Genomic DNA, 17412 nt, shown 5'->3' with positions numbered 1-17412 from the left:
ATATCAAAATAAAATCTATTGGTGATGCAACTTTTGTCTTTTTTTATGGAAGTTTCCACCATTTTGGAATCGTTGTTTCCATTATACTCTTATTGGCAACCATATCTCTGCCATATTAGGTAGTTTGTGTCCCAGCATCACAAACAGGGGTTGCTCTATACATAATGGCCTCTTCTGGTATCTACAAAAAGAATCAGAAGACATATGCAAATTTGTTACATATCACAGTTGAATTTTGAATGTGTGAGATTTTTATGTTTGTTTACTCGTGTTTTTATTTTTACACTTAAAAAGAAATGTCTGAATAAAGGTTCCTACATATTAAATAAGCTGCCATTTGAACAGTAACATTGTCTTACTATGTAATATGTCAACTGCAAATTTTGGTAATACATAAATTATGCCCCATGGGTCCCACTACTAGTTTATTTTTTTTTATAGATAAACATCTTTGTACAATTTTGTATATCAAGCCTGTAGTAATCTACCATTATTTAGACACCTGCAAAGATAACATCTGAAAATTTATTGTTAAAATATTATTTTCTTCTGATACCCGAGTTGATGATGGGATCCTAAGTAAACCCCACTTGCACTCAGCAGGCAAGGTATATAATTCTGAAGTATACAAATGAGTTTGAGCTCTTGTGTACTTTTTATTTATTTATTTATTTATCTAGACCCCCCAGTTTTATTCTTGGATATGCCCCTGTATCACGGAACTGAAAGGCTTTGCATTACTAGCACATCTATTGATTAAAAACATCCCCCACCCCTGATGTTAATCGAACATGTTCTAGTTTCTAAATAGATGTAAATGACGAACCTGATTTGGTGTAAGGGTTGCTGGGATAGGGTTGGGATGATCGGTCATCAGTCTATTCCCACCTACGAAATGTGTACTGCAGATATATGTCCATCTTGTGATTTTGTCAGTAGTAAAAGTTCCCCTTCCACAAGCACGCACTTCTCAATATCTGTTTTGGTTTTGGAAATGGAATCCAAAATACACACATCATATGTTCACAATCTGAATATCTACTATCGCTGTTACAAAGTCCAAAGCAACAATGTCTTGAAGCACCGCGACTTTTTCACTTTTCAGGGATAGATGCAATCTCTTCAGTGTGTTCCGCCATTTATATTGTAGTACAAAAAGCCGGTTTATTTGTCCTACATTCTGCAGCTGAGTCTGTGAGCTATAAATAGGCTTGCTATTTTTAGCAATTAACAGTGTCGGTTGATCTCTGCTATAGTGACTGTGAGGGTCCTCTCCTTTCCATCTGCTAGCAGAGAGAGTGAACAAAGACCCTAGCACAGCAGAGTAGCAGATTACAAACTCTAGGCAGACAGTAATAGAAGTCTAAAGGGAATACAGTATCAGGATGCAGGAATTACATGACACTCAAAACTGTTGTACTGAAAACAAGACTGTGTCACATACCACTTTAAAAGTGATAGTGTATGTACTTGCTTATAACTCGAGTCAAACTGCAAACAACAAAGATGCTGATCTGCCATCACATAATGCACCTGCAGGTCAGGGTTATATTGTTTGTTCTACTAATTGCTCATGACAAACTGCAGAGACCTAAATCTGCTGGCACATTATGTGATGTCAGATCTGGGTCGGTGTAGTTTGCAGTTGGATTCATCTTATAAGCAAGTATAGATGGTACATAGGACTCCTAGCAAATTCAGGCTTGACGAAAACTAGCTTGATGCTATATTAGGTTCTAGTGAATTTGACTGTGACAAAGAACTATTTTTTAATCAAGGTCTGCATACAAGGAATGGGAATGCTGTAGATCATTTATACTGTGAACCATTGACAAATTATCTACATTTTTTACCCAAATTAGAACACACTGGATCACACTGTTGACCCCTTACTGTATATGTTTGGTGAGTTTCCATGAGCGGTTCATTTCATTTGGCTAACTGATGAAGGAATACATTGAAAATGTTTAAATACAAGAAGAAAATTATTTAACTAGAATTTATACAGCTGCACATCAATAAAGCAGTTCAGGGTTATGGCAGATTCTATTGTGAGATTCCAGGTGTGCTTATTGAGTGTCTTTGAGTAAAGGTATGAATGCAGTATCATTATTATAATTACCTTATACCTTGGGACAGAAGAAAAAAATGTTTGGTCCATAAAAATAGAGCAAATATAAATATTAATTTGGAGACTCTATCCTGAAAATGTTTGAAAATGCAAACTTACACCTTCCCTCTTATGCCTAATGCTGCAACTAATACAGAAATAACTTTAGTCTCTTATAAGGAGGTCATAAATAACTTTATCCCTCTTTAACTGGCTTGTCTGTCTCTTTGCTTTTGCAAAATTAAACAAACAAGAAAAGGATTGACAGTAAGTGCAAACTGACAGATACAGACATCACAGTAGCTTATGTTGCCACTATTCACAGTATTTGAAAAAAGGTTACCAAGTTATTATTTAATCTCACAGGACACTTGGTGAATAAAAAATTTGTGCTTGATTTTTATCTCTGTAACAGCAAATATTGTGGCAGTCATGCTAGTCTATGCAACGTTGCAACTAGGATCCCAAATTTAAGGGTCAACTGTTCTCCAACCTCCAAATATGGGGGACACATTTTAAATGGACAACCGAAAATTGTAGAACATAATGCACTAGAAATGCAATAAAAGAAGAGGTAATCTTATTTGCTTTGACAGTTTTGCCACCATCATTTAACTACAGTATTCCCTCATTACTATCAGAATTTATTATAATAAATACCCATGTTGTCTTAATTAGTTTTCATTTCAGATTAATAAATCATTAATTAAATGTCAAATTGTGTATTTGCATAAATTAAGTCTCTTTTGTCATTATTCCTGCCTCAAAATAAATTAAATCTTCCTTTCTGCAAACTGCTTTCACTAGCCAATGACAAAGAATTTATATTCCAACAAAACTTTAATGTTTTCAGTGCCAGATAAACTGTTTTAAAATGGAGAGTCATTGCCACTTTGCAGCTGTTATCATTTTTAGAACTTTGGCCATTGCTAGCACCAACAATGTAGGCACATGTTTCAATATTTTTCCCCAGAGAAAGAAAGCCTGGTCCACAGGGTCAAGATCTGAGATGACATAAGTATATATATATAAAAAAATGTGATACTGCACTCAAGGTGCAACACTGATCTATGTTGTTTTTAATTGCTGAAATATCATTTTCACTGATGTAAGTGTTCTTGCCTAAATGCAATGATGATTTAACTTTATTTTCTCTGAAAATGATGAAATACAAGTACATGTGGATTTAAATAGTTCTAAAGTACTCCTCTGCCTCGCTAGGTGCTCAGCATTATGAGGTTAGTGTTAGGACTGGTTAGCCTGGTACATGTATCAGGATAATGTGACTGGGTGGGACATGATGCAACAATTATGGCTGCAGCATGATGCCTTACTGCTAGATATCACTATAAACTGGCACTCTGCAGGCATGATAGTAACATGACAGAACACTTTTTAAAGCTACATTAAAAATCCAAATCGCACCCACACACTCAGAAGTACTTCTAATAATACAGTTATAACTGTTTACGATGCAAAAGGTATCATTATATTAGACATGTTTTGCTGAACATTAAGCACAGATGTCTACCCATCCAGAAAATAAACCTATATTCAAGGAACAACTTATTCAATCAACCAGATTAAAGACTAAGGAATACTAAAGATAATCAGTTAGTCAAATTAGTCAAACTATTAAACTATGCCCATAAAGAAGCCCAAAGAACAAGTCTATCAAACTTTCATCATAAAACACTAAAACATAACAAACTCGTAACTCATATAATGCATTAAAACAGTTATTAAAAAAATAATTTAGGATGTCTCAACTTTAAAAGTGTACCACTCTTTAGAGTAAATATGGTATAAGGCAAAGTATTCTGTGTAATTAAGTCATTTACACATTACTGGCATTATTGTGTTATATAGACTGGTTACCAATACTTACCCAAATCTATTAAATCAACCTTCCCACAATATGGCTGGACTTGAATTTGTGGTTCAGTGGTATGGGAGGAAGACGCTCACAACACAACATATATCATCTGACACTGATCAAACATGAGTAAGTTTCCCTTTATGGAGGTGCATATCAAAGAATCAAACAATTTGTTTTCTTCTTGAATAAGGCACTCTGTGTTTAGTTTAAATGATATTTATTTCAGAAACTTTGTTATATGCGAGTACAAACATAGGATTTGGCAGATTCAGTAAAAAGCATTAGCTTGTAAGAGCACTGTCTCCAGATGTGTAATGGTACATCAGCACATGAAAGATTATTTATTGTCCAAGGCTATGGGCATAAGTGTGGTTTTGAGATCAAAACTGCAAACTTAGGATCAGGATATAATCACAAGGTCCATTCAGGCTTCATTCAATGTTTCTGTACCTTTAAGCAAGGCACTTACAGTATTTTTTGCAGAATATATACAACATCTGCCATGATCACAAAATGTACTGGCAGATCTTCATACATTACTGTTTATTCTACACATTCTTTCAGGCCAATAGTTTAAACCCTGATCTGCTGGCGCATCATGTGAAGGCAGACCTGGATTTACTGCCGGATCATGCAAAGGTAGACCTGTGACTGGCTGGCACATCATGTGAAGACAGACCAGTGATCTGCTGGCACATCATGTGAAGGCAGACCTGGGTCTACTGCCAGATCATGCAAAGGTAGACCTGTAACTGGCTGGCACATCATGTGAAGACAGACCTGTGATCTGCTGGCACATCATGTGAAGACAGACCCTGATCTGCTGGCACATCATGTGAAAGCAAACCCTGGTCTACTGGCAGATCATGCGAAGGCAGACCTGTGACCTGCTGGCACATCATGTAATGGCAGACCCATGATCTGCTGGTACATCATGTGATGGCAGACCCTGATCTGCTGTCACATCATAGGGAGGCAAACCAATTACTTTGCTGGCACATCATGCGAAGGCAGATCCTGGTCTACACTATTAACAAATGGGTGCAAAATAAAAACAGAAACAGAAACATTTAGTGATTCCAATTGCTCAAGTTAATTCAGCAGCAAATGAGTACTGGCATTCATGGGCTAATATAATGTGGGCCTGTGGTGGTAACCCGTGATGGACTGACATCCCATCATGGTGAAAATTATGCATTCGATTAATAATTATAACATGAACCTATTCTGTCTCCTTTTACAATGCATGGTGAAGAACAGGCAATTATCTTGCACATTAGATGGCACTCTTGTAGTTGTTTGTAACCAATGGTAACATCCAGTACAATATAACGTTATGATGTCATCACAAGAGTATGCAGCCAATGGTTGAATGAGATGCCCACATGATGTAGTACTTAAAGGTTCACTGAGTTTATTCAATATCAAAAGACTGAATTTTGTTTATTTTTCATGGTAGAATAAATATAAAGATTTAAAAACAGCACCTATTTCAACAGATAAAAGCTAGCTGTTTACAAAGTTGTAATGTTCCTTATAATACCTTCACACTAATCCATTCAGGAATTATCTAAATTCACAAAACTGAAAACAGGTATCTATCTATTCATACAGAAAATTCTTTTCAAGTCATTATTTCTTAAATCTATGTTCCTTCATGAAAACAGGGATAAACTCTCACCTTAATAGTCACAAACGGGATCAGTATAACTTCAATTTCATTATTTCCTTTCATTTTCAGATTTTCCGATACTTCCTCCTGTGCAAAGAATGATTGTAGTCTAACAGTGAATGTCAACTTTAAATTAAATTAGTTCCTGGATACAGATTACATCAGAATTTACAAATAAATCTTAACAAAATGTTGTTGACAAACCAAACTTTGGAGGCCACTCCATATTTACCTGTCATCCCTACAACAGAGACTTCTTTTATTAATCAGACAGTGTCAGCTATTATCGACAACATGACAAATATGAACACAACAGACACCCTTCTAGAGCTACTCAACAATACATTGGCTGAAAATGGAACAAATGTTACCACAACTATGTCTACAAAAGTTCAAGATTTGTCACATGTAAAAGTGAAGAACTTGATCTACAATCATCTGGGACCAACAATCTGTATGTTTGGGATGATTTGCAATGTTATAAACCTTCTTGTCCTTACCCAGCGTCAGCTTCCAGAGTCGCCATATACGTATCTCATTGCACTTGCATGTACGGATTTCACTGCTCTCCTCCTGTCTTTTGTATACATGATCTTTTCCCAGGATTCATTTGCCTATATTTGGAAATTTTATGACTGCTACATATTCCTTGGATGCGTAAATGTATGCACAACATCCAGTGTGTGGATAACAGTTCAGCTGACAATTGAACGATTTTTATTTGTTCGACATCCACTCTGGGCAAAAGCAACATGCAATCGAGCAAGCACGAAGGTCAAGATTCTAATAACAGTCTGCATAGCATTGGTCGTCAACATACCAAGGTTCCTGGTTCTGCAACCAAAATACAGTGATGGAAAATATATTCTGGATTCCACAGAACTTCGGAAAAGCTTATTTTTCTTCGGAATGAACTGGATCTACAGCATAACAGTACACTTTCTGCCACTGATTGTACTCAGCATAGCGAATTTCTACCTTGTTTATGCCGTGCGCCAAGCAGGACTGCAGCGTGAAAAACTACAAATTCGTAACAATCGAGAGGCAGTATGGCAGAGAGAACAGAGGAAGCTTACAATTACACTGATTAGCATTGTATTTCTTTTCATCATCTGCATAATCCCTTCGGCATTTTCAGATCGTCCCATTGCATATGCTTTGTTTGGTAGCGGTCAAACAGAACTCCAGTTCACTGCTTCATCATTCTACTTGAGCTTACAATACGTTGCCAACTTTCTGGTGTTGTGTGAGCTATCCCTCAATTTTGTTCTGTACTGTGCATTCAATGAGAAATTTAGACGTGTCATGAAGTGGATGGTTAAGCGTTGGTTGAAGCGTTGTCTTCCATGCAGTTTTAATTTTCATTCCATAACTCGCAACAGCACCATGCAGACCGCTAGCCTGACATTAAACACCAACAATAAAGGACAACATGGTTGTCAGCAAGAGTTACAACCTCTGCATGAAATAATGAACAAAAAGGACCCGAAAAGGGAAAATGAAAATGGCGAAGTCTACATTGCTTCCCACTGACGATTCTGTGAATTTCTGTAAAATGATTATCCCGAATCCCACTGAAGACTATGAAAAGTGCACAAAAGAACCTAAACACAGTTGAACTTCAAAAACTATAAGATTGTAAACTTCATCGTTCAAGTTTTCAATCATTTCAAGTGTTGTTAAAACTGAAAGCCAAAAATGACACCATTTTGGAAGTGAGCAAGTTATTTGAGTAACGCTGAATATTTGATATTTGAGTTGCTGATATATGAATTAACAAAGTGTTACTGTGTTTATAACAAATGAAAATGTGAATTGAGAGAGAGAGCGAGAGGATATTTTCCTTTCTAACGGTAATATATATATTTTACTGTGTGGAGGAAAAAATGTTTTTTTGTCACACAAGATAAAATATATCCTGTAAGAGAGTTTTCCTTTATTATATACCAATACTGCTCCTGAAACAAAGCTTAGAAGATAACTTCCTCCAAGAAGTTACTTCAACCTGAACTGTAGTCATATAGGTTCTGAAAGATTTTGGCCTTTGCTGAACATTTTCAGCCAAATATTTAACACAGCTACTGAATTTTGATGAGGTTTTTCATGACTTTTTTTAAATAAGGAAAAAGATGCTATTAATAAAACAAGTAAGATTTAATTAATTGGTATGGCAGAAGATGCACTGATCTGCATGAACCAAAATTTCAATATAGTGTATTATATTTTTTCTAAGCCAACCAATGATGCTATCATAAATTATGTACTGTCAATTTTTGGGCTCATGTATGATGCACATCTTGGAACATATTTTTCTGCTCAGGTGTTAATATTAATTTGCATAAACACTAGTCGAATTACACATAAATTAGAAGTTGACTGTATTCCAGTTCAGACCAACAATATCATTACAACAATCTAATAACCAAAATTATTCTCAACTAAACATTCTGACATATGAAGTCAAATCATAGTCCAATCAAAAATCAGAATTCTGACATCTGATAGGCTGAAGTCTCATCCCTGACCAATCAGATGCCAGAAACTGAGCTAGCGCATAACAATACTTGTACTGCCTGAGGAACAAAATTACCATGCCATTTTCATGCTAAAACTCAGACTGGATAATAACAAATAAATGAATAATTCAAAATCAGAATTTCTGGAGTCCCACATGGATTATGAGAATTTGTTCTGTAATACAAGTACAGTGTGACAAATTCATGCATTAGTAAATTTAAAGTTGCCTCCCTTTCAAGATGAGATCAATACATTCACTGGAAGGAAAAAGAAAATAAAAGAACTAAAGCATCATAGCTAGAATTGCACCCATGCCATCCAAGTAAAACCCATTAATACATTTGCACTAGTTAATGCCTCAATATGGCCATTTTATGTCATCATGCACTTTTCATTAATTCACATGGTAGTGACTGAGCAAAATTCCATTTAGTTTTTATTAACAAATACAGTTTGCATGCTGCAGTCACTGGATCTCAAGAACAAAAATCAACCACAGAAAAGACACAAATGTCTACATTTTATTGCAAGTTATTTTTCCTATATTCTGAAGAACAGTCTGCATATCACCAAAAGGCAACAGCTTAGAAATTGTTTACACAGTATGTTTTAAACCAACTTTATGTCTGGATGTTACTTTGATGTCAGCACTCTCAAGTGTTGGAGACAATCTGTTTATCAGCTTGTGTAATCATGTCAAAGGACCATCCAGTCTTCAAAAGTTGTCATCTTGTCAAAGGACCATGAAGTCCTTAAAAGTTGTCATCATGTCAAAGGACCATGAAGTCCTTAAAAGTTGTTAAAATAAAGCCATATTAGCACAATAAGTACAATTATTACAACTGCTTTTGTATCATTTGTATTTCACATGCTCTCTATACCCATACAAAAGGAAGCAGTTATATGTTAGTATAAGTCTTTATATGCTAATTTTATTAATATATTTCTCTTTTTATTCCCAGTTATAAAACCAAATGATATCTGGTCACTATAACATTTAAAATGTATGAATATTGGATGTTCCATAGCATTGGAGCTTTGTAAAATAGTCTTACTTTGTCATTGTCCACTGACTTATCTTCTTTTGTTGAAGCCCTATGTAAAGCCTGGTTAAGGACTCATTTAATTTTCCAGGATTGGGGGTTGGGGCCTGGGATTTTAAAAAAATTCCAGCTCAGAAGTTACTTGAAAAATATACTCTTGCTCTGATATATAGAAATAAAATGTCAATTTTATTTGTTGAAAAAATTAATTTCCATCAAGAAAACAAATTGTTTTCCAAGCTTGAAAGAAAATCCCAGCCCCAGCCCCCACCCTCATAACAAATTAATTGATCAGCCCTTACAACTGTTAGAAAGCCCCGTACAACTCCTACAGTGACAGACATGGTGTGAGTGGTTCACAATACTAGAATTAGGTAATTCCTACATGTATAAACAAAGCCTAATACTGTAACATTATGCAAAGTCGATTAACAACAATGACATCAAATAGGTGGGGATTTTTTAAAATGGAAATGTTATAGGCAAATCATACTGACCCATGTCTGGTTTATAAATGCTTATAGTAAGTACTACATTACACCACACTAACACATGGACTTGTGTTTGCCCCATGGTATTACATCACACCACATAAACATGTAGATATACTTGGGGCCATTTTTCTGTGTATATGTCATGTCCAACTGTAAACAACAACCCAGATCTGCCATTGCATAATGCACCTGACAGTCCCTAACACACTGCATGGCACTTTGTGCAGTGTACATATGGATTGATGCAGTCTGCAACTGGATCAACTTATAGGTGAGTATTTACAGAGCCATTGCCCTTGGACATATAAACAAGGTCAAAATGAAATGATCTGTTTATTAACAATATAGTAGAACATACTGTAGCTGAAATGCAATAATGTCATCCAGTACAAGGTAAAAATGTACTCCCAAGTCAGAACATTCAAATTTTTAAACTGGTTTGTCTAATACAATCATCTCATTACATCATATTATATAGGGGTCCCTCGCAATAAAGTCCTTCAGGGTAAGTCCATTTTATAATGCAGCAATGGTGACAGCCCTTGAAACCTGCCAAATTTAGTTTTATCACTGGTGCTTTACTTCAATTCACATGATTTTACTTTCGATTAATCTGAGGTAATTATTGTGTTGTTTTTAAGCATTAGCTACCCTACTGTGTGGTTTTTGTGTGCAAGATACCTCCTAACACATTAACCCCTGGTGACAAGTTTAAGTGGCAGGAGGTAGTAGCCTACTGCCGAGCTCTCTAGTGTCAAGGTCATGTATGATACACTAAAGTGGGTGGTATTATAGAAACGTAGACAGATGTAACTCTACAATGATACCAAAAATCTGGATTTTCTAGTACAAAATACAGAGGGAAAAACCTCATTTTTTGGATCTGATTTTTTTCTACCCAAAATTTGCCCATGGTCAGAATCGATTTTGTGTCCAGATTATAGACTTTTTGGACTCTGATCTAAGGCAGACCAGTATAAGCTGCAAACAGACAGATGAACCTCTGCAAAAAGTAAGATGGGCATTTGGAATAAAGAGTGGTCTTGATACGAAAATAAAGGGTCTGTTAACCACCAAAAAAAAAGAACTCCAACTTTTACCCTTCTGCTCATGCGCAAGCCAAATAGCCAATGAAAAATGATGTCTCTAACACAACTAGGCAGTATGTTATTGGAAATCACCTGAAGTTGGTGTTTTCAGATTTATTCAGAAATAGCTTTCAAAATGTGTTTCCTACTCGAATTTCAGACAAAAATGACAAAAACCTCCTGGGGTTAATGTGTTAATAACATGCGAGCAAGGAACATACCCTAATGTAAGGTCACTCACAACAAAGTACTACCACAGTTCCTATTAACCATGTTATAATTAGGAACACCTATGCATCAAGGATTGCAAAATTTTCAAATTATTCAAATAATAAGTTTTTAATTAAATAAGCAACTGGTCTAGCAATCATACAAACATTTGGAAACTCAGCTCAGATTGGCACTGAATACTGATTGCACTGAATACTGAGTGCATTGAATACTGATTGCATTGAATACTGGGTGCATTGAATATTGACTGCATTGAATACTGAGTGTACTGAATACTGATTGCACTGAATACTGATTGCATTTAATATTGGGTGCATTGAATATTGATTGCACTGAATGCTGATTGCATTGAATACTGAGTGCACTGAATACTGAGTGCATTGAATATTGATTGCACTGAATACTGATTGCATTGAATACTGATTGCATTGAATACTGCTTGTTTTGAATACTGAGTGCATTGAATATTGATTGCATTGAATACTGAGTGCATTGAATACTGAGTGCATTGAATATTGATTGCACTGAATGCTGATTGCATTGAATACTGAGTGCACTGAATATTGAGTGCATTGAATAGTGATTGCACTGAATACTGATTGCACTGAATACTGATTGCATTGAGTACTCTTTGCATTGAATACTGAGCGTTCAATCTTTGGGAGAAACTTTGAATTTGCCATGTTCAAATAAAAATGCCACATTCCTGGCTATCTGAAAGCTGCAATGCAGAACAGATTAGTGACCTCATGTTTTGTTCTGGTTCATTTTTTAAACAGAAAAGTTTGATTTTTGGTTTACAATATGTGTTGAACTGAAACCCAGCAGGTCAAAGTAATTTTTGGCTTTGAACTTGGACTCAAACTCGTAACTCAATGGAAGCCATGGTGACTTAATTGATAGAGCATATGCATAGGACTTGTAATCCAAGGGTTCCATGTTTGATGCCCAACCAGGGCAGCCTGGTTAAGTTTGCCTTGGTGTGTCCTTGAGAAAGGCACTGAGTTCCCATTTCCTTATTATGACAGGAGTCAATAGTCTGTTAAAATGTCACTAAAACTAACAAAACAAACAGATCCTTCCTCAGACCATGGTAAATGGTTGAATTTCACAAATCATACATACCAGTGGAACTGTGAAAATGAAGTCTTCAAACTGTCAGAAAAGTTCGGCATTTCTAATCATATATTTTGCAGTAATCTTTCATTGATTGCTTTGAAAACCCAGCTGGAATCTTCCAAGTAATCAATATGTTGAATAACAAAGTTCTAAATATTTACAAAAAGAAATATTGTTTGTTAAATATTGATTTGGTAGTTATCTCAAAATATCCTAGTAACACCATACAGATTACTGAATTAAAATTACTGACCTGAACAATTAATTTCAAATAACAGAAGGAATATTTAATGAAACAAATTTTTTACTAAAATACAGCAGCTCTCATATTTATGTCAGTAAGAAATTGGTCTAAAATATGGCATATTGCATATTTTTGGTAGTAAGAAAATTAGTCTAAAATATGGCATATTGCATATTTTTGGTAGTAAGAAAATTAGTCTAAAATATGGCATATTATATATTTTTGGTAGTAAAAAAATTGGTATAAAATATGACATCTTGCATATTTTTGGTAAAAAGAAAAATGGTCTAAAATATGGCATCTTGCATAAGAAACTGGTCTGCATCCTGTATATTTTACATAAGTAGAAATTAGCTAAAGTATGGTATCTTCAATTAGGAAGAAGACAATGAACAATGTCATAAAAAAGGCACAAATGGTGCAGCCTGTACTTTTATTGACTTTATCATCACAGGACTGTTAAAACAGTTACAACAACTGCATCTGACTATCTTTTTCATTTTGTAATTAAAGACAAAAATCACAACCATGTTATTTTACATCTAATCTCACAGCACTATTTTACACCAATGAAAAAATGAACATCTTACAGATGATATCATAATGATCGATATCAATTTAAGCTTCACAGTAAGTGCTGATTTTAGTCAGGCTACCTTCAAGACAGCAATATCCATAACATTTTTTCTGCTACAGACAAGTGTCCTTTATATTGGTCAGATATGGTGATATCTAAACAACATTTTTACAAAGTCATTTATAAATTTACATTCTTTTGTATACTGATATACCAGTAAGTGCAGGCTAATTTTTCATGAATTTTCTGACTACAAAAATAGCAGCCAATTTGCTCAAAACAGCACTGGAGTTTGCAGTGTTTCCTGCAAAATTCTTCTCATTTACCCAAGTACATCAGCAATTTTACAGATCATTAAACTTAATTATTCGGTTGGCATTTATAATGACTCCATCAGACTTAGGTGTCTCAACCAGTTGGCAACAACATCTTCAGACCTACCAGTCACATGCCAGAATTTTTTAACATAAAAAAAAAGAATTAGTTCAAAGAACATGAATAATCTCATTTGTGCAACTTTTGGGGAGCTCTGGATTTTCATCTCTCATGCAAATACCAAAGCACTTTTTTTTAATAAAATGACAACGTTTCATAATAATAATAATAATAATAATAATAATAATAATAATAATAATGATAATAATCCTATATTTAAAATGGGTGATTTAAAGATTTGTCCTTAATCAGACCCTCAATTATACAGTCAAATTAAATGAGGTGTTTGTGTGTGTGTAATATTACAGAAATGTGTTTTGGACTATTAATATGGCATTACTGTAGACAGTTCAAGTCATACAAGCTATATACAAAAGAATTTCTAACATACTACCATTTCATTACATTTTCACATAAATGTAATAACATTTTATTGTGCAATCTAGCATTACAACTTTCCATTATGTATTCAAACAATTATCACCCTCTAATACTTGTGATATTTGCATGAAATAAACAGTATTATGTTAGGAATGACTGGTCTTTTCAAAATGTATAAAATCACAAAATGTGTATTTTATGTCTGAAATTGGTCATTTTCTTGCATATGTATACACATTGTATGCCATATTACTTAGTAAAGTAATTACTGCAATACAAATTAATAGTCCATCAATGAGTACTCTAAAGTAAATGTGCTGAGTACTGCTCTGTCATTTACATGCAGCCTAGGGTGACCGAGTGGTCTAACAGTGCTCACCTTTACAGATCAGTGACATCTCACCTCTGTCCATATAGGTTTGAGTCTCAGGATCAACCAACATATGTAAGTGAGAAAGCTTGCCAGCAGCTTTCCATGAGTCTCTCCTTCTTCCCGGAGTTCTCCCCATGTTCTTTCTCCATCATGTATAGCCAATACTAAAATATGGCATCAAATCCACAAACCCACCAAATACCACATAATCAGTACATATATGTCAAGTCTACTTTGGACAATCCAATGGCTGCATATTCCAAATATATTTTCTAAAAATCTACTGGTAACAAAGTATTTTATAAATATTGCAAGCAGGCATCGTTTCCTGAACTGTTTTGTTATTTCAGTAGACAAAGGAACTGGGTAGATGATGGTTTCCATTACCTGTTCACCTTTATCAACCAAGTCTTGTGTTCAATTAATTGGATTTATTTGAATACTAAAAATATACAAGGAAATCCCCCTTTTTTATCAAAGAAAAACAAAGGGAAGAGGAGGGGTCTAAATATAGAGGGGATTTAAGGAAGAAAGCAGAGTATGAGCTTGCACATTCAGCTTATATATAAGGCCAATGTTTTAGAAATTAGCGTTAATCCATCAATCACATCCTAGAACAGTCTGTCATGTTTATAAATGTCTGAAAGATAATCTGGTGCAGTTTTGATTAGGCATTTCATTTTAGTCTTAAATAATAATAATAAAATAACAATCAAACTGATCGAAAAAGCATAGACTGTGTAGAGGTTAAATATTCCACTATCTTTATAAAGATGACAACTACCTAATACATCCTAACTTATAAGTTGAATAAAATTTCAAAATACAAAAATCCTGATCTGCCATTGCACAATGTGCCTGCAGACCAGGGTCTACATTGTTTGAGCTACTGATTACTCCTAACAAACTGCACTGACACTGATCTGCCAGTGCATTATGCAATAACAGATATGAATCTGTGCAATTTGCAGTTGGACTCAACTTACGTGAAAGCACATATGGTACACTGAAATCTCTCATACATAACCTCGTTATAAACGATGCCTGCTTACAATATTTATAAAATTCCTTTCCTTACTAACATTTGAGTAATACAACTTAACATATGTAACCTCACTATAAACGTCACCTATCAACAAAACAATTTTTATGGTCTACCAAGAGTTGTTCAGGAGTCAAGTCCAACAGCAAAGAACTTGCATCCTGATCTGCCATCACATACTATGCCAGCAGATCAGGATCTATGACGTTTATTCTACTGATTACTCCCAACAAAGTACAGAGACCCAGATCTTCTGGCACATTATGTGATGGCAAATGTGGGTCTATACATTCTACATTTGGATTCAAATTATAAGGGAGCATATATGATATATTTATCTTAAGATATTAAGCCCATGCTTCAAGGTAAAAATTTTTGTTCAGAACGCTAGTAAATATTTATCAATGCTGTCTTTGTTAGATGATAGCCTAACCACTGTTTTTTTCTTTTTTCTTTTTTCTCAGTACAAATGTATTAGGCTGGCCACCTGGTCTTATCGTGGGAGAAATACTGTATGTATCTAATTTCATCTCTAATTGTGTGCGTAATTTCTAATATTTCTAAAAAGCAATAACACTGATGTCCCTCAGTATATTTTTACAATTATTTTCCAGTCTCCCAAGACAATATCAAACATTGATATTTGTACAAAACAAGTCCAGAATGTCTTGATGATATCCAACCCTGGCTATTCAGTAATGATGAAATGATTTCAGGTTTTATTTCATATCAATATTTGCTGCATCTGACATATTCCATTCATATTAATAACACCGTGCAAATAAAAAATTTAATTAATTACACCGGGTAAAACATCAACATTTTATTTCTATACCAGCACTTTGCAAATCCATTGATTCTATATAATTGATAAATTGATCAAACGTTCTGAAATGTTGGATTTTCATAAACTTGGGAGAGGAGCAATTAATTAAGATTTCTGTATGAGAATAAATTGCTTTATAACTATTTGATACTGGCATCCATGTTATTACTAAGATAAACAATATTTTATATTTCAAAATGCAGTTCAAGCTGCAAATTTAAAACTATATAAATTAAATATGCTGAAATAATATGTTTGTAAAGTCTCTTGTATGTGCCACCTACATATAAATTATTATCTTTGACAAGTCTCTAAAATAAATTGTTTAAAAAACTTGAAGACCATGTTTCTTCAAGAAATCGTACAATCTGAAAGAAATCATTTTTAAATGAATGCACAGCAAACTCTTGTCATCAATTTCAGTAGAGTAAAAACAAAGAAAAAATATGAAGCTTGTATTAAATGTTATATGGTGTTGACCTAGAAAATGAACTAAATAACCATCATTGTTCAATTATGTTAACATGCCACAATATCAGGATTCATCCTTTCACATGCTTTCAACTGTGTAAAATAGAACACTTTTATACAATTGCCTTTGTTTTTAAATATTATGAGCCACAATGTATATACTATTAAATAGTATGAGCTACAATGTATTTACTATTAAATATTATGAGCTACAATGTGCAGTATATACTATTAAATATTATGAGCTACAATGTACAGTATATACTATTAAATATTATGAGCTACAATGTACAGTATATACTTTTAAATATTATGAGCTATAATGTACAGTATATACTATTAAATATTATGAGCTACAATGTACAGTATATACTATTAAATATTATGAGCTACAATGTACAGTATATACTATTAAATATTATGAGCTACAATGTACAGTATATACTTTTAAATATTATGAGCTATAATGTACAGTATATACTATTAAATATTATGAGCTACAATGTACAGTATATACTATTAAATATTATGAGCTACAATGTACAGTATATACTTTTAAATATTATGAGCTATAATGTACAGTATATACTATTAAATATTATGAGCTACAATGAATACACTATTATATGTTATGAACTACAATGCATATGTAATTCTCCCTTTTGTTTTACAATTATGGCTGAAATTATTTGTAAATATTGTTCAATATTGTTGAGATAATTATGTTGTGGATTCATTTTCCTTGTGACCTATACATTTAACCCTGTTCATTGAAGATAGAGTTTCCAATAAAGTGTTCCAAACTCTCAATATTTTAATAATTTGTTCAATAACTCTCTCTTTCTCTTTCTCTCAACGTAAAGTGATGTTGGTTCATAATATATGTAGTAATTTTCACATTCCTTTATTG

General features: G+C 34.0%; 2 protein-coding genes across 4 annotated transcripts in view; one reads left to right on the top strand and one right to left on the bottom strand.

The window, feature by feature from the left end:
- Positions 1–17312, top strand: part of LOC149780903 (FMRFamide receptor-like) — a 75654-nt gene extending 58342 nt beyond the window's left edge. Inside the window, exons 1-2 of one of the 2 annotated variants that reach the window (XM_089937999.1) lie at positions 4007–4115; positions 5731–17312. In XM_089937999.1, the coding sequence (XP_089794125.1) occupies positions 5851–7194 (1344 nt within the window). In that variant the 5' untranslated portion in view covers positions 4007–4115; positions 5731–5850 and the 3' untranslated portion in view covers positions 7195–17312. Of the gene's footprint in view, positions 1–4006; positions 4116–5730 lie in introns of those variants that run through there. The other variant, XM_089937998.1, reaches the window with a different exon arrangement.
- LOC149780902 (putative ATP-dependent RNA helicase DHX35) overlaps positions 1–17412 on the bottom strand; it is a 460487-nt gene that overhangs the window by 262992 nt on the left and 180083 nt on the right. The window lies entirely within an intron of this gene.

The sequence above is a fragment of the Sinohyriopsis cumingii genome, chromosome 16, assembly GCF_028554795.1.
Source record: "Sinohyriopsis cumingii isolate HCF-2022 chromosome 16, ASM2855479v2, whole genome shotgun sequence".
NCBI lineage: Eukaryota > Metazoa > Mollusca > Bivalvia > Unionida > Unionidae > Sinohyriopsis > Sinohyriopsis cumingii.
Note: the sequence above shows the minus strand (reverse complement) of the source record. Positions and strands in the feature narration are given on the sequence as shown.